The sequence below is a fragment of the Phascolarctos cinereus genome, unplaced genomic scaffold (genome assembly GCF_003287225.1).
Source record: "Phascolarctos cinereus isolate Bilbo 61053 unplaced genomic scaffold, phaCin_HiC Scaffold_1;HRSCAF=81, whole genome shotgun sequence".
In the NCBI taxonomy this organism is placed as follows: domain Eukaryota; kingdom Metazoa; phylum Chordata; class Mammalia; order Diprotodontia; family Phascolarctidae; genus Phascolarctos; species Phascolarctos cinereus.
Window position 1 is genome coordinate 65,818,294 of NW_027555514.1, and position 18,948 is coordinate 65,837,241.

General features: G+C 35.8%; 1 protein-coding gene across 1 annotated transcript in view; it reads right to left on the reverse strand.

The window, feature by feature from the left end:
• MPP7 (MAGUK p55 scaffold protein 7) overlaps positions 1 to 18,948 on the reverse strand; it is a 268,281-nt gene that overhangs the window by 152,620 nt on the left and 96,713 nt on the right. The window contains exon 3 of the mRNA XM_020990515.2: positions 16,760 to 16,878. Within this exon, the coding sequence (XP_020846174.1) occupies positions 16,760 to 16,878 (119 nt within the window). The remainder of the gene's footprint in view (positions 1 to 16,759; positions 16,879 to 18,948) is intronic.

Below are 18,948 nucleotides of genomic sequence, written 5' to 3' on the forward strand. Positions count from 1 at the left end.
TATATATATATATTATATATGCATATTATATGTACATATATTATATATATATATATTTATTTAAATAGGAAATTTAACTTAAAATAACAAAAATTCAAAGTTGGAAAAAAACTTAAAAATCATCTTTATCCGAAATCCAACTCCCCCCCTCCAACCTCAGATGTTCTCAAAAGTCATATTTTTAAGATGAAGAAAATGAAGAAAATAGAGGTTATGGAATGAGCAGGTAGCCAGTAGCAGAAGCAGGACTAGTCTTGTTCCACTGACTCCTAGTCATGGTTATATATTTCATTTTGGTCTGAATTTGGCTCTTTATATAGGGAGAGTTATACTATCCAGGTAATGAGGCAACTTTGGGATTGAAAAAGCCAGAGAAAAGGTCAGGCTTTTTCCCCCTTGGGGCAGGTAAAGGAAGTGTTCTAATCACTTAGCACCATCTAGTGGAGGGAGAAGACATTGTAGAAGGGGAAAAAGTTAAATTGATAACTCTGGGGCAGCTTATTTTTTAAAAATTACTAGATACATAATGCTTACTTAGCTAACATCTGTTCAAAATTAAAACTGATGTCAGCACTATTAAGGGGAGGCCAAAGAAATAAAAGGTAAACCAATGACATCATATTATACTATAATACAAGCAAAAAATTATATCTTAGTTTAAGCTTAAAAAAAGTAATGATTACTAGCATTGCAATGAGTTTCTTTAAAAACAATCTTTAAGCAGATGATGTACACAAACTTCACGAAGGGTTTAAAAAGCTGATGATTATTCAGTATTTTGATAATTTGTGACTGTTTCAATATGAAATTGTCCACATATCAAATAAGGCATTTCAAAAAATATAGCTAAAAAGCTTTATAATATTTGACATTCTGGTAAGGCCATTTTCAAATTTAGTTTTTATGAATATAAAACACAAAACTACACACAAATTAGTAGGAATATCAAAGACTACATTCATTTACAACTGTTATACTTCAAATACACTGGAAAAAAAGTGGAACTTAGAGCTCAAAATTTATTTGAAATGTGAAAATATGTATAATTTCTTAATATATTAAATGAAGATTTTAACTTTAAAAGTTTACCTCATGTCAAAGCACAGAATATGGGCTGCCTTAAGTGATATTTACATATTAAAAGTCTCTGCCCAGAAAGTAAAACCTAAGTGCAGTACCTAATGAGAAATATGAGAATGTTAAAGGACTTCTACCTAGCTTTTGCAGATGATAACAAGAACACCTCCTTCAATGATTAGTTTATAGAGCGGGAAACAGAATTGTACAGGCTTCTATTAGCAAATTTCATTGCAACAACTAAGTAAAGCAAAAACAAGTATCATCTCTTCCTCAATTCCTTACACTTGATAATATAATATTTCCCTATGGGAAAGTGTTCTGGGTGGGTGGATGAGGAAAGAGAAATAACATGTTTCATAAGCCTCACAAAAAATAAAACCAAAATAAATTCCTTCATACGGGAGCTTGGCAAATCAAACTCAAGTTCTAATCATGCATTCACTTTCAAGCAATTTTTAATAATTTATTTGTTTTGAAAGTTCCTTATTCTAAAAAGCATCATGGTGAGATGAAAATACATTTGTTTTCTTCAAAGCAAAGTACGATTAAAAAAAATCTCCCTCAAAATACATCTGTAAGACAGGAACTGAAAGAAGGTTCTTATTAGATTCTGATTATATTTAATAATAATTCCCTGTTCTGCAGTTAAGAGAAAGAAAGAAGAGCTGGCTTTTTAAAGTAAGAATCTATGGTTAGAAAAACAGAGGAAAAATTAGAAACACAATACAAAATTAAATCCTTCTTAAAGTTTTGTTTAAATAAGAGCAATTATACAATATTATCACTACTTAAAAAAAAGACATAAAAAGCCAAAAGAAAACAGTATTGTGAACTAGCAAGGCACAGAAATTTATTCAGGCCAGAAAAGTATCCTTATAAAAAGATGGAAATATATGCCTAAGTGAATTTCTAAAAAGGAACAAACTCTAGCACGTAAAATTTAACATGGACATGAAAGTTAAGGAAAACTGACAAACAGAATGCTAAGTTGATCAAAAGACTAAAACTAAAGAATAATTTTGTCCATAAAAAGCTAAAGATAGCAAAAACATTCTACAGTAGAAAAAACTATATAGCACATAGCAAACTAGAATACAAATACATTTCATCCCAGGATTGAGTGAGACACTTTCACAATCACAAACAGACTAGACAAGCAGTTCACAGAATAAATGTATACTATACACCTTTTCATTACTTCATTTCTGAAACTTTTAGTAACTTCTAAACCACGTAAAATTTTATATTAAGAAAAAGGGAAGGAAGAGTTGGTCCTGAATTTGCCAACTCCTTTTATTACTAAGTGCCTTATACACTGCCATATTGTACACTAATGCTATATTATCACTAGGGGATTAATAAATGTTTTTTGAATGGAAGTCAATTTTTTATTCAAATTTAAGAGTTACTATAGCAAGAAATTGAGAAATGGGACACAAAAGAAAACTTTAGAAAAGTAAACTTCAGAAAAGTAAACAGAAATAAATCACAAGTACTTGACAGCTTTAGTGAGATTTAGAAGAATGAATAAATGAAAAGGGACACTAATACTTACGAAATAAGGTCTCTATCTACATACCACAGTTGCATCAGAAACTGTCTCACTACTCTAAGAAATAATAAGAAAAAAAGATGAAAATACTAAATCCTTCCCTACAATCAAGAAAATAATCATTAATCTGCTGTGAGGGCCCAACTCTCATCACTTGCTCCAAGATGCTGCAGCATGCACAGCAGCCATACCCTGGTAAAACCACCTCAGCAGACGGTCTAAATAGGTTGAGGATAAGCAACTGGCCTCAAACTTGTCAGCAAATTAGGGTGATATCTACCCCAAATATGAAAAGACTTTCCCCAGTGGAATGCATGAATGAGAACAATTTGTTCCAATGGCCATGAAGAGGGCTGAAACAAGTGCTGTGTAGAGCTTAAACTTTGGTCAAGCATCAAGGACACCAAGGTCATCCACTGCATCCCAGATCACCAGTCATCTTGACTTCTGTCCTGCCAATGGACTTTGATGATTCAGGAACAGAGAGTGAGGCTAATGAATTTGTGCAACTCTGCTTCACTTCAATTCAAGACAACACTCATGATGTCACTGGGCCTCTTCAAAAAAGAAGTACTAATAATAAGAATGAACAACAGAAAATAAATATTGCAAAATTACAAAAATCAAACTCAGACCCAAAGAAGAGACATAAGAAGAAACTTTGCAAATAGTCAGATTTGTTTTTTTAATGTTGTGCATCATTTTATTTCTATTCTTCCTCTTTCACTTTTTTCAATATGGGATGATTCTCTAGAGTCTGTCTTCTGACTTCATCATTCAATTGAAAGCACTCTCTTCATTGCCAAATCTAATGACTTTTTCTTAAGCCTTATTCTTCTTGATTTCTTTGCAGCTTTTGCTACTGTCCATCACCCTCTTATCCTTAATACTCCCTTTTCTCTGGGTTTTTGAGGCATTAGTCTCTTCTGGTTCTCCACCTCCCTTTCTGCTCTCTTTTCAGTTTACTTTGTTTGTTCTTTGTCCAGGTCATGGCAGCTAATCTACGTATTTCCCAGGGCTCTCTCCTCTTTTTTCTTCTCCCTCTATACTATTTTGAATATTAATAATAAATAGCTAGCATTTACATAACACCTACTATGTGCTAAGCACTTTACAAATATTCTCATTTGATCTTCACAACAACCCCAGGAAGTGGGTGCTATTACAATTCCCCTTTTAAAAATGAGGAAACTGAGGCAGACAGAGGTTAAGCGAAGCAACTTGCTAAGGGTCATACAGCTAGTAAATGTCTGAGGCTGAATTTGAACTCTGGTCTTCCTGACTCCAGGCCACCTGGTGATCAGTTCTCAAGGAGTCCATTAAGATCCCTATTATGATGATCTTCAGATTTGTTTACCCAGCACTAACCTCTTTAATGATCTCCAGTCTCACATCTCCAAATGACTATAGACATCTTGAACTGGAGACCCTGTATACTCCTCAAACCCAATAAACCTTCTCCTCTTCTAGACTTCCCTACCAGTGTAAAAGGTCTCACCATCCTCCTAGTTACTCATTCTTAATTTTTACCACCACCTCCCCCACATCTCATATCTAATCTGTTGTCAAGTCTGTCAATTTTACACACACACACACACACACACACATATATATATATACACACACTGCTCAAATAACACCCTCTCCTCTCCCTTAACATGGCCTTTAATCTAATACAGGCTTTCATCACCTCATGCCAGAATTATTGCAATAGGTTGCTTGCTGATCTCTGTCACAAATCTCTCCTCCAGGCTATCCTTGATTTGATTTTCAAATTGTTCAACCTAAAGAATAGGGCTAATCATGTCACCCTGCCTTAAACTCCAGTGTCTCCCTATCATTCTATGAACTATTATAAGAGAGGTTTTCATTCTTGTCATTCAGTCAGTATGAATTTATTAAACACCCTACCATATGCCAGGCACTATGCTAAGCAGTGAATATGTGGGGAAGGGTGGGGGAGCAAAAGACAGTCCCTACTCTCAAGGAGCTCACAGTCTAATAAAAGACAACATGCAAACAACTATGTTCAAAGAAAACATATTCAGTATAATTTGGCAATATTCAAAAGAAAGAACCACTAGCATTAAGGGGACTCAGGAAAGGCTTTTCGTAGAATATGGGCTTTTAGCTGGCACTTCCAGAAAGCCAGGAAGTAGAGATAAAGAGATAAAAAAAATTCTCAGATAGGGCATGTTGTTCACTAATTTCAGTTACATCTAACTTTTCAAGACTCCAGTTGGGGTTTTCTTGGCAAAGATGCTGGAGTGGTTTGTCATTTCCTTCTCCAGCTCATTTTACAGATGAGAAAACTGAGGCAAACAGGGTTAAATGACTTGTCCAGGGTTACGAAGCTATACATGTCTGAGGATAGATTTGAACTCAGGTCTTCCTGACTCTAGGCCCAATGCTCTATCCACTGAGCAACCTAGCTGCCACGGTAGAGCCAACAAAAAATATATCGTCAGGAGATGGTTGTCTTGTGAAAGAAAGAGAAAGGAGGCCAGAGTTACTGGAATACACAGTATGTGGGGACAAGCAGGACATAAGAAGACCAAAAAAGTACTAGTGGACCAGGTTATAAAGAGATTTGAATGCAAGATGATTTTATATTTGATCCTGGAGGTTATAGGGAGTTTATTGTATAGGTAAATGACATGGTCAAACTTATACTTTAGAAAGATCAATTTGAAAGCTAAGTCAAGGATAGAGATCAGCAAGTAGACCACTGCAATGGTCTGGGCACAAGGTGATGAGGGCCTGTACTAGGTTGGTGGCCTTATCAGAGAAGAAAAGAAGGTGTTGTTCAAGAGATGTTACAAAGGTAAAATCAACAGGCCTTGGCAACAAATAATGTAAGGGAGGTAAGAATGAAGGGTGAAGTATGACAGTTGTAAGCCTGGGTGACTGGTAGGATAGTAGGGCCCTGTATACTGATAGGGAAATTCAGAAAAGTAGTTTTGGGATAAAGATGAGTTCTGCTTTGAACATAGTGAATTTAATGTCTATAGGACATCTAGTTCAAAAAGTCTAAATAGACAGTTGAATACGTGGCTTATTTCTGTTTACTTGTATAAACTTTACTTTTCTAAAATTTTCTTTTGTGTTCCATTTCTCAGTTTCTTGCTATAGCAACTACTGAATTTGAATCAAAAATTAATTTCAGTTAATGTCAGGAGAGAAGTTAGTGCTGGATAAACAGATCTGAAAATCATATCAGCATAGGGATGATAATTGACTCTCTAGGAATTGATGAGATCAACAAGTGAAATATTATAGAAAGAGAAGAGAGACTAGGACATGCATACTTAATAAATTTTTGCTAAATTAAAGGGTAGATAGCACTAAGAATAGGGCAGCTAGGTGGCACAGTGGGTAAAGTGGCTAGAGCGCCAGGCCTGGAGTTAGGAAGACTCATCTTCCTGAGTTCAAATGTGGCCTCAGACACTAACCAGATGTGTGAGCCTGGGAAAGTCACTTTACCCTGTTTGCCTCAGGTTCCTCATCTATAAAATAAGCTGGAGAAGGAAAAGGCAAACCATTCCAGTATCTTTGCCAAGAAAACTCCAAAAGGGGTCACAAAGAGTAGAAAACAACTGAAATGACTGAACGATAACTCCTAGGAATAGGAAATCAGTCCATCTATACCAAAAAGTTCTACACTGGGCAGCTGGCAGTTTTCCCCAATCTAAGGCTATTGTTATAGAGGCCTCCCAGCCCCTGGTGAAATCACTTAAAATCAGATAGTTTAAAGTTGTGTTCTACTTACATCCATTTTATAAAGCAGACCATAATTCCTATATGAAAATCAAAATGCAGAGAAAAAAATCACTCAAACTACACACATTTCAGGAACTATTTAGCTCTGATATGATATTTCACACTATTACAGTGACTTAAAATGTAGACTTCAAAAGGACATGACTTGCTACTTACATGAAACCTCAAAAAGTTTTCAGTGTGATTTGCAAAACAGGCTCCATTCATTCGCCCTCAGCTCTATGCATATAACACTGAACATCTTACCATATTTCTAAAAATGACCACATATGGATACTGTTTGGAGAGTAAGCATTACAAAGGTAGCAATTTTACTTAGAGGCTCAGGAATTCATGTCTTCAGAAAGCTCTGCATGTTTCTGTGCCTGAAAAATGTAAACTATAGAGTAAGACATAACCTTTCCTACTTTTCCTAAAGAACTGGCTGAATAATTACCTTTCATTGGCCAGAGTGTTACCAGCTGCAATACCCAACTCCCCACGATGCAGGGCCAGGGGGCCATGGATCATTCACATTGTCTGGCATTTTCCCTCTTCCTCCTTCCCAAGGCAAACACCATTTCAGACACAAGTAACATAACCTTCCCAAAGGGGGTTTACTGTGTGAACTTGAGGCTGCTGGCTCCCTTCACATGGACAATATAATTTTCTTTTAAAGCCCACTCCACCAACAAGTTATCTCTTGAAACACTCTTTCAGATTTAAATTGGATTTTAAATGATGTAAACACCACCCCATTTCTTCTAATACTACTCACTCTAATTAAGTGAAAAGTATGTAGGGAACAGAAGTATTAGAAGAGTTTACATAAAATGATGTTCAACAAACTCTTATTTTTCAAATGATATAACAACAAATACAAACTCAAAACAATAAATTCAAATAGATTAAGAAAATGTAAAAAATAAAAAGAAGGTCAAAGCAGACCAACTACCATTCTTGCTGTTTGCTTTCTAGAATTTCTAGCTTAGGAATATGGTGCAGTATAAAGACAATGGACTGGGAGTCAGGAGAACTGGCTTAGAGCTATAGTTTGGGCCATTAGCCATTTGTAAACTGAGAGAGTAAGGCCTGCTTCCTAATCTAATCATCATTTGAGTTCTTACTATGTATAAAACATTGTGGTAGGCCTTGGAGAGAAAAGGACAGATGCAAAAGATGTTAAAAAAGTAAAGTCAATGAGGTCTGGAAATCACTGGATATGGGAATGTGGTGAGGAAGAGTGAAGAGATGAGTATGACTGTAAGACTAAATACATGAGCACTTAAAAGACGGTAATATCCTCAATAAGAGGAAAATTCTGATGTAGGATGGTATAATAAGGGAAAAGATAACGAATTGTTTTAGACATGTTGAGTTGGATATGATATTGTTCAGTGTAGATGGAGATGCCCAGCACACAGTTGGTTACATAGAACTGAAGCTCAGGAGAGAAATTAAGGATGGCAACACAAGATTTGATAATCACCTACAAAAGCGTAAGCGGATTCACAGGGACTATTAAGATCACCAAGGGAGAAAGTACTGAAAGAAAAGTGAACCCAGCACAGAACCTTAGGGGCAGCCACACTTTGTGGGCAACAGAATTAAGATTATCTAGGACAGAAGAATTTTTAAAAGAATGGTCAGATAGAAGAGAACCAAGAGAATTTTACAGAAACCAAGGGGGAAGGGTGGAAGAAGAGAGTGTGCAGGAGGAAGGGCTTATTAAAAATGCCAAAAGCTACACTGGGATATTAACTAGAATGAGGACTGAGAAAGGTCATTGGAATCAGCAATTGGGAAACTGTTGCTAAGCTTGGAGAGAGAAATTTCACTTAAGTATAGGGAAGTAAACTAGACTGGAAGGGAATGACAAGTATGTAGCAAATAAGAAAAAGTGAGCCAATGTATGTGACCCTTTCCAGGTGTTTAGTTACAAAGAGAAGAGAAAATGGCTCAAAGGGAAGATATGGTTAAGTGAAAGGGTTTTTTTTTGGTTTGTTTTCTTTTTTAAAATGGGAAAGAAATAGTAGTGTTTACAGATGAAAAGCCAGAATCCAGTATATCAGGAGAGATGGAAGCTCATAAAAACAATTGGAATGAACAACAGTAGATGAAAAAGGATGGGACCAATAACACAAGTGAAAAGGGTGGACAAGGAGATAGGCCAAGCCAGTGTAAGAAATTAGAGTAAGAAAGGAAAGAATGGGAGACAGGAGATGTAGAGTGACTTTAATGTATGGACCTGGGGAAAAGAGGAAGCTCAAAATGAATGGCCTTTATTTTTAATCAGGGAATAATGAACGAAATGTCATGCAGTAATAAGGGTACAGCTGAAACAAGATCACAGGACATAGCATTTTGCCGTCTGGCTACTGCTACATATACTTCAGATATGCTCCTGTTCCACAAGGGACAGGGAGTCTTCAGACCTAAATTTCCAAAGATTCTGTGCCCTCAAACTCCCTTTATTGGGGAGTTAATTTACCCAGCCTTATCACTTACCCTGTGATGAAGCTGCCTTGATTAGAGTGTGAGTTAAACTTCAGCCTTCTATTACTAAGCTGACCTCAAACTCTCAGACCATGCCTCATCCTATCTAGCCATCCAGCGGGAATACAGGTAGCACAGGTTTTTTGCCGTTTACCTTACCACAATGAATAAACACCTCATCCATACCTGTTTTTCACCTCTAGCTCAGAGAATAATAATCAAAGCAATATTATCTTGCTACTGAAAAAAGATGTGAAAATCCACTGCTTTATGGATCCACTCATAATCTCAATAACTGTTATCAAAACTCCCTTCTTTGAGCACTACACCATGGTATGTTTTTATTGAAAGCAAAAGTAAATATAAACAGAAACTCAAGTTAGTTTTTATTTTTTAAATACCTTACCCAATTATGCCAATTTTATTCCCGATAGCTGTACATTTGGGACCAAAAAAACAAACTAACAAAAAAAATCCAAAACTACTTCACTTCAACAAATATTTGTTAAGCTAGGGACAGTTCTAGGGAAGGAGAAGGGAGAGAAAGAAAAAGGGAGGGAGGAAGGGGGAGAGAGAGAGGGAATATACTCTTAAGGGCCTTAACAACATTCTACCAGGGGGAAACAATTGTTACAAGATTGGGAAACAATAGTGAAACTTTAATTTGTCTGAAAAAGCTCTTTAGGATTGTAGTAGACTCAAGGTCAATATTAGTCACCAATATCATGTAGCAGCCAAAAAGCTAATGTGATTTCCGGGTATTTTAAGAAACACATAGCTTCCAGGAATAAGAATGTTATTGCTCCATAGTACTCTGCCCCTGGTCAAAAGAGTGTTATGTCCAACTCTGAGCTCCACAGCAAAGAAAGGCAATTGGGTAGGTAGCAGTATTGGAGTTCATATCATATGAAAACTGGTTAAAGTAAAAAAGGACAGTTAGCCTGAATTAGAAAAGACTCAAGAGACATATAATAGCTGTCTTCAACTGTTCGAAGGGATGTGATATGGAAGGGATTTAGACTTGCTATGTTCGGACCTAGAGGAAAGAATTAGAAGCAATCCATGAAAATCATAAAAATTATATTGAGATATGGTGTAAGGAGCAACTTCCCAAGAAGTAGAGCTAGCAAAAATTGGAATGGACCACCTTGGAAACAGCAGGTTCCCCTTCACTGTAAGTTTTCCAGCAGAAACCAAATGGCTACTTATCACTTAGGCTTTAATGGGAAGTCTTTTTTGGGTATGAGTTGGACTAAATGGCAGCTTTCCAACTCTAAAATTCTGCATGAGTTTATTTATATGTGTGGCCAAGTGACTCAGAATAACTACAGGCTACCAAACTTTTAAGAAACACATAAATTTAATAAGGTCTTGCAAAAAAAAATAGTCTTTGTGACACTGCGTATCCTGACTTTTTAGTTTGGAAAATGAAGTCACAGTGAGCATAAAAGATTTTAATTAAGGTAAGAATGTATCTGTCTGTTAACATTTTATTCTCTGAAGGACAACTACCAAACATAAGTACATTTGAACAAGAGTTTCACTCCAGTTTAATTACTACATGAGGGTTCTTAATCTTTTTATTCCACAGACTTCTTTGGCAGACTAGCAGACATCTTCTTTGTCTATGAATTCCTTTCAGAATAATGTTTTGTTGCCTACATTCATAAGTAAATGAGAGAATAAATTTCAATTAAAGGTTAGTGACAAACAGGATATCAAATGTTTTTCCCAACCAAGTTCACAGAACCGCTGAACTATGGACTTCAAGTTAAAAATTCCTGATGAGAGAAATTATTTGTCTCTCATATTAATAGCCCATTACCAAAATTGGGGAGAGCCCTGCTTTTTTTTCCCTGTTCTGTTTCCTTGTCCCATCTCTCAAGGATAGGGCTGATGGAAAACAGAATTAACATTCTCCTCATTCTGGGTATTGCTACTCCATCCAACTACTTCAGGTTTGGGTGAGGGATATAGATTCTTTGTCTACACTGCCCAGCCAAGGCTAGGTGAACTAGGTATAGGGATAGTTTCTCTGTCCAAGACTGACATAATGTCATACTCAGTAGAGTGAGCTCACTTCTATTTGTAAAGTCCACCTCTCATCAACTGTTAACAAATCAGAGTTGATGACCACCCTCAGGAACACTCCTCTTTCAAGATCATATAAGCTGTGAGCCATGAGGGTCTTTGGCATTCAAGAGTGCCACTGGCCTTTCATTAAAAGTTCTGTCATTATTAATAAAATGACTAATTACCCAGAAATTACATCCAAAATTTTTTAAATGCCACACTGCTCTTAATGTATGATCAGCTTCTAATATGATCTTGGTTTGTATACCATCCTGAAATACTGTATTAGGGAGATAAATGTATTTCAAAATTTATTCAAAGCTTATCACATACTTTCTATTGCTGTGGTATTTGTAATATTAAAATACTCAACTTGGCTAATTTGGTGAATTCCACTCAAGGCATTCTTTCCCTTCTTCCTGCTAGACTAACCAAAGTCCACTACCCATAGTTGCATTATCCTAAAAAGGATCTTTTAAAATAGATATTTTTGTTTATACTGCTGTCATTTTCTATCACATACTCCTTCCACCCCATAAAATTGCTCTTTTATGAAAAAGGACGTTTATACAAAACAAATCAACACACTGAACTCCAAAACCTCCATTTAAGGGGGGAGCCCAGCCCAGAACATCTCTTCATTTCTCACCTAGAGGCACTACATTGGGAAGTTTTCCATGCTGTCCCTGCACTAGGCCCCTTCCCTACCACTCACCACCCCTACTTTTTGGGTTCCTTTTGTGTATAGTATTTTCCCATTGTACTGTTAGCTCCTTGAAGGCAGAAACTGTCTGTCTGTCTGTCTGTCTGTCTGTCTGTGTGTGTGTGTGTCTCTCTCTCTACATATATATATATATATATATATATATATATATATATATATATATATATATATATATATATGTATGTATGTATGTATGTATGTATGCATATTTGTATCCCCAGAGCTTAGCACAGTTCCTGGAACATGATAAGCACTTTAAAAATGTTTACTGATTAACTAATGAGTGAAATGAAACATTGTAAGAGCCAGACCAAATGTAGAGACCCACTGAAGAAACACCCATCAGGACAGAGGAGACCTCCAGCATGGAAGTTCTAGAGGTAAAAAGCTTAAGTTCTCTGTGGCACATTATAAGACCACCATCCTATGCATGGTATTAGATTGGTTGGTTGTTGTCCTTTGTTCTCGAAAAGGACCAAAATGACATCATGCTAGAGTCAAGTTTCAGTGTGTCCACCAACTGTGGCTGATCAAACCAATATGAGTTCGGAAATAGTGCAAACAAGCACAAATAGTCCCTGTGAACCTTTGGGGTGGATTCTCTAAATATGCGCATCCTGGACTTCCTTTGAGCTGTTTCAATTCTGCTTTGCTCACAGAGTACAGCACCTTCTTTGATGTGGACATACCATGCTGAGCAGTCCTGTGCTGGTATCTCCCATGTCACATAATCAATTCCAAAGTTCTTAAGAGAGACCTTGAAAGTGTCCTTGTATCGCTTCTTCTGACCACTACATGAATGCCTGCCCTGTGTAAGTTCTCCATAAAATATTTACATTCAAACAACGTCACCAAACCATCGGAGTTGCGCTCTCTGAAGCAGAGTTTGAATGCTTGGTAGTTTAGTTCAAGAAAGAACCTCAGTGTCTGGTATCTTATCCTGCCAGGTGACCTTCAGAATCTTCCTAACACAATTCAAATGGAAGCGATTCAGTTTTCTGGCATGGTGCTGATATACTGTCCAGGTTTCAAAGACGTAGAAGAATGAGATCAGCACAACAGTTCTGAAGACCTTCAGTTTGGGAGTCAATCTAATACATCTTCTCTCCCATAATTTTCTTCAGAGCCTCCCAAACACTGAGCTACCTCTGGCAAGGCGTGCATCAACCTCATTATTGACATGTAGATTATAACACTGCACTTGCTCACTGGGGTCAGACCACTCGCAAACACCAAGACTGGTTTGATGAAAATGATAGAGAAATTCAAAAGCTGCTAAATGAAAAACGAGAACTCCACATTACCGGCAGAATAGTTCATCCATCTCTAAGAAGGCAGCATTTAATTCCATCAAAAGTAGAGTACAAGGAAAGATTCGAGAGATGAAGGATTCTTGACTCAGTAAGAAGGCAGATGAAATTTGGTTTTATGCTGATAGTAACAATTCAAAGCACTTTTATGATGCGCTGAAGGCTGTTTATGGGCCAGAGACCTATGGAGGTATTAGAAGACCTGGCTTCAAGTCCCAGTTCTGCTGTTATTAGCCATGTGACACTATGAAATTTACTTAACCTATTAGTACCTCAATTTTCATATCTATAAAATAGAGACAATGATACTTGTACAACCTAACTTGCCAACTTATTTTGAGTTACACATTTACTTAACAAACTCTAAAGTATTATATAAAAATAAGCTAATACTAGTATGTTGGTCCAAAAACCAAAAACTCACAACCTAAAAGGTATTCCATTGATGTTATACGGTGCAATGAACATATAAATTCCAAAGTTCAAAAAGTATGGACAATAAAAGATAGTTCCCTCTTCAAAGAAAGCATTTAATAAATATTTGCAGAATAAATAGGAACAAATAAATGGAAATAATAAATGAGGCCCCTATAAGAAAGAAAACTGCAAACTATATTTAAAGGAAAAGATGAACTAGAGCAAGTATATTCATTCTTTTTCCTATGTAAAAGAAATTTTGTATAAACTGTTCGTGTTACTTTTTGAAAGACTTTCATTTTCCTCCCCCCTCACTCCTCCAATAGTATATTTCCTGGACATTCTTCAATGACTACCTTACTAGGTAAAATTCTGTCTATGGTATCCTATGTTTCAAAGATTGATAACAACAATAGCTAACATTTATGTAGGATTTTAAGGTTTTCAAAGCACTTTGAATATATTACTTCATTTGATCATCACAAAAACCCTGTGAGGTAGATGCTATTTAATCCTCATTTTACAGATGAGTAAACTGAGGCTGATATAGATTAAGTAATTTGCCCACAATTACATGCTAGTGTGAGAGGCAGGATCTGAATCCAGGTCTTCCTGACTCCTAGTCATGGCATTACTGCTACTAAATCATACTACAATAGTCATTGATAATAATTACTGCTCATTTTGTTGAAGTAAATATATATAAGCAAAATTGAACTAATATCCTAGCATTGCTTCAATAAGCCTAATATAGCACTGCTGAGAACATCCTAAAGTGGCATATGTGAGTTGTCACAGAACTGGCTATCTATGCCTCTTCCTAATAACTGAGGATCTGGTTAATAACATTTTTTTAGATAAATGTACCAGTAACCAAAAGTTGAAAACTTACCACTATGTATGAGAATCATCTTGTGGAAGTTTAACAATTTTTTCATTTGTTAAATTAAGATTAAGCCATGAAAATTTCAGGACAGAGCAAAATAAAGTCTTAGGGTTTGGCCATTTCTAATTTACGAAGTATGAGTTCCAAAAAAGATTTTAACTCATTCCAAAAGTAACTTTTTTGAATACAATGTATTTTATTCTACTGAAACATATATCTCATTGCTAAATGTTATTATCTAGTCTTAAAACAGGATCCTTGATAGCATACATTTTTGTAACCTATAGCTTGTTCCAATAATTCAAAGCCAGAATCTCCCAAGCTCACTTTTTGTAGCCATTATTTTTGCTTTACATACTTTAATGAACAGGCCAGAGATAAAAGACATTCCAACTGTATCTGACAAAAGTGGAAGAAAATGGTATTAAAAGATGGTATATACCCTTACATATATAATATTGCATGAAACTATCTTTATATGAAAGCAACTTAGTAATCAACTAAATAAAGTACTTTCTATTAAAACAGCTACATTTTCCTAATTTTGCTACGCTATCCCTTCACTACAATTGCAATTCTTTTACTTCCATGTTTAATGTATTTTTGTTGTTGTTGAAAGAAGTAGTGTGGCATCATGGATAAAGGATGGGCCTTGGGAGTCGTAAAGAGCTGAGTTATAGTCTAGACTCACACACAGTAGTTGTGTGACCATGGACAAATCACTTAAGCTCAATGTCCCGGGCCAACTTTCTAAGACTGTAACTTGCAGATGAATTGCTGCTCTGTTGTACCATTAGAAAGTTTTATGCTGGCAATGATCTATACCATTGATATGAAAGGTCTAGATCAAAGAACGTTTTTTTTATGGCACCAGATTCCACTAATACTTTGCTGTGTTGGTATACACATTAGAAAAACTTAGGTGTTTTCCTATTCCAATCTCTCTGGCTTGGACCAGTGAGACCAATGTAAACTAAGACAACAAAGTTTCACTTTTTGATAATTAATATATTTTAATAGCTACCACCATCTACAAATTTCTTCCATACAGCAATTTTCTAGTTTTTAAATGTTCTGCGATAATGAAACTAGCTTTCAATATTCAGTTAAAAATAAATACCACATAATATCTTTCCTTTCCCCCAGAATGATTCAACTTATTCTTTTAAAAAAGTAATCACACAATTAGACTTGATTCTATTTTAATATGAAATCAGTTTCAATAAGTCAAAAGATATTTAACTTTGATACCTTTAAAAGAAAAAACCCAACATTTTTATCATTAGGCAGCTTCAGCACAGTCAAATGAAAATATTCCCTTCAACAATTTCATAAAGCTAAAATCATTCCTTGCAAAAAGCATCACAGGATATGTATAAATGCCTTACCATTAAAGATATTCCACAACTTAAAAGCTTAATAAAATACCATTTTCTTAAGAGTTATTTAGCCTCTTTGCAAGTTGCCACTGCTTGAGGAACAAAAAAACTTTTTTTTAAATTTACAAAACAGAAAAAACTGCAGTCAGAATTCCATCACAGATGCATAATGAAGTTTTTTGTTTTCTGAGGTTATTCATTTTCAAGTGCTATTTCTCAATTCTAAACCTCTTCTAACAACTGACAACCATAACAAATTTTGCTGAATTATGTGTAAGTTTGGATATTTCTGAGGCATGAATTACTACACCTCCTACAGAATCAACGGAGCCCTCTAAATTTCCCTTCAGCTTGAGTTAAAACTCTCTGAGAGAACTCAATTGATATTTCCAGAAGCATGGGTAGTACATTTTCCAGTAAGCTACTTGGTTTCCTTTTACTATTTTAAGCAGTTTGACCATTACCAGGATTGCTTTGCATACTTATGTGTCAAGGTTTGATTTCTGGTTCCTGATCATTTTCATGGCAAAAACACTTCAATGAAATCATCTCCCAAACTGATTTTATTCATATTAACTGCAATATGTTTTATACAAAATACCATTTTCAGTGGAGGAATGCCAGTAAAAGAAAGAGCTTACTAGAATTTCAGTTGATTTTGTTAAAGGAAATTATTTTAAATTAATGTGGCTACAGAACTGTTGCCATACTTGACCTCAGAAAATATATTCCTTCTAATTTTTGCTGTGAACATTTATTTATTTAAGCTAAACTCCAGCTCCTGAATGTTGACCATAAAGAAGTCTAAAATTTCCTGCTATTTCATACTCTTTTGCTAAACAAAGGCAAACATATGTTTGCTGCATTAGTATACACTGCCAGAACATCACTATTAAGTGAAATCATCTATGTATTTTTAGTGGAATCTTTAACAACTTCCACCCCTGTCAGAAACTTGGTGGGTTGAAACAAGGCTGTTTTGTTTTCATGGAGCAACAATCTGATCACTGGTTTACTAGATGGCGCTCAAAACATTTTTCCATACGCTCTTCTCAAAGAGAATCTGACTTCAGTGTGGTTTACCTTCACCAGTGAATGAAGGCTTTTTTCACCAAACATATCCCAGAGGAAGGTTAGGTCTTCCTGGCTGTCCACATGTGGCTGCAGCTGGGCTGGCAGTGCAGTCAGCAGCTCATACAGACCTATAAAGTGAAAATAAAACACAAAGTGTAATCTAAGGGTGATCTCATTAATTTTGCTTCACAGGTCTGTGTAACTGGCTGCCTTAGGGATGTCATTCTAACTGGATCAAGGAAAACATCTGTCCAAAGAAGCAGAGTAAGCATTCTGTTTTAAGTTCCTAAGGAGCTTGTAACAATGCAATAGTTTTTACCCTTGTCAGAGTTGTCAAATTTCTCTACCCATTTCTGTTTATGTAACCTTAGAGAAAATGTGTAAAGATTTTTAAAGAATTAAAAGGGAAAAAAGCATACATTCCTTTTCTTAATCATTATTACATTTCCTTTAATGTTAGCCAAAGAGCAAAATGAGTCATGAAAAGGAAAAACTTCCTTAAAAGAACAGAAGATGGAAAGGATCATCTATTAAAAAGACTGTGGTTTGTATAAACATTTTTTGCTAATATACTGCTTTTAAAACATCAGTCTTAACTAAAGTCCAAAATAAGGTTCCAAAAAGCAAGACAAAAGGAAAAAATGCATGGCTCATCGTTACAACAGTTGGCTGTAAAAAATCCAAGCAAAACATGTGTTTCAGTTTGACTCTAATATTCAGGCTTGCAAAAATGTAGCCAGTATACCTTGAAAGAGTTAAAGTAGTTGCTGCCCCTAGTTATTGGTGGCACGCCTCGCTGAAAGTCTCGTAGGGACAGACAGCAGCACAGTTCTCCACAGTAGCAGAAACTATCCATCATGCAGAGGCCATCACACTGCTGTCCAAGAAATGTAGAAACAGTGCTTGCAGGAGCCCGATTTAGGGAGGTAACCTGGCATGGGCTGATATCAATTCATAGCACATGTTTAATTTTCCAGTGGGATTACTTGGGGTAAAAAGGACAAAATGCCTTTTTCTCCTGTCTGCTGTCTACAAAAACACCACTAACCTCTTAGGATCAACTATACATGGCACAGCTCTTATTTTTAGTCTGAGTAAGTACCACTGTTCATCACAAGGACAGCTTCACAAGATATTTAACTAGGAAAGCACATTATGGTAAATTATGGGTTAATGATAACTATGTATATAAGCTGTAAAATATGATGGTTAAAATATTTCACTAATCAGTAATATTTCAAAGTAGCACTGAGGAATTAGGTGAAACACTGGAAATTAAACACTAAAATTCAAAGACTGGGTTAACTGGAAAGTTTTCTTTCATCACTGGTTGTAAAAACATAATATTCTAGGAAAAAAAGGAGATTCCTTCAAATCATATTCTTTTCTGAGGTCTTTGGGGGCTTAACATTCATTTCCTACTATAATCTTAAATTTTAATTAATTCGCTTCTTATATGTCCAAATTTTTGTGTATAAATGTGTGCATATAAAGAGAGTGACTGATAACTCAAAATACTACAATACTACACGATATAAAACACCCAAAGATTAGTTCAAATTAAATTGTTGGCTCACAGTAACTTGATTAAAACAAGCTACTAGTCATCTAATATAAATGGATATGGGCATTATGCAGATAAGGAGCAAGAATGACTGTTCTAATAAGCAAATCAGACAACCTTAAAAGGAATTAACATGAATATGAAGAGGGAAGAGTTCTGAGTAAGGTTTAGGAAAACTAGTCAACTCACTCAAAAAGTATTTTCTCAACCAATTCTCAACCAATAGATATTTACTAAGCCCCTATCTGCCAGCACCTATTGTGCTAGGTGCTAAAGATACAAGTACAAAGAATGAAACAATCTCTACTCTCAAGAAACCTACTTCTAAAAGAGGAGAAAACAAGCACCTATACATACACACATACATACACACACATACACATAGCATCAATATAAAGTAAATTAATACAAATATATACAAAGTAGTTAAGTACAAGATAATTTCAAAGGGAAGACGATGAGGAAGATCAGGAAAGGATTCTTGTAGAAGACGGTACTTGAGCTGTGTGTTGTCCCTCCCTTAGAGGGACTCAAGAATGTGGAAGCAATGAGGGAGGGCATTCCAGACATGAGGGACAGCCAGGGCAAAGGCATGGAGACAGGAGATGGAGTATCCTGTGTGAGAAACAGACAG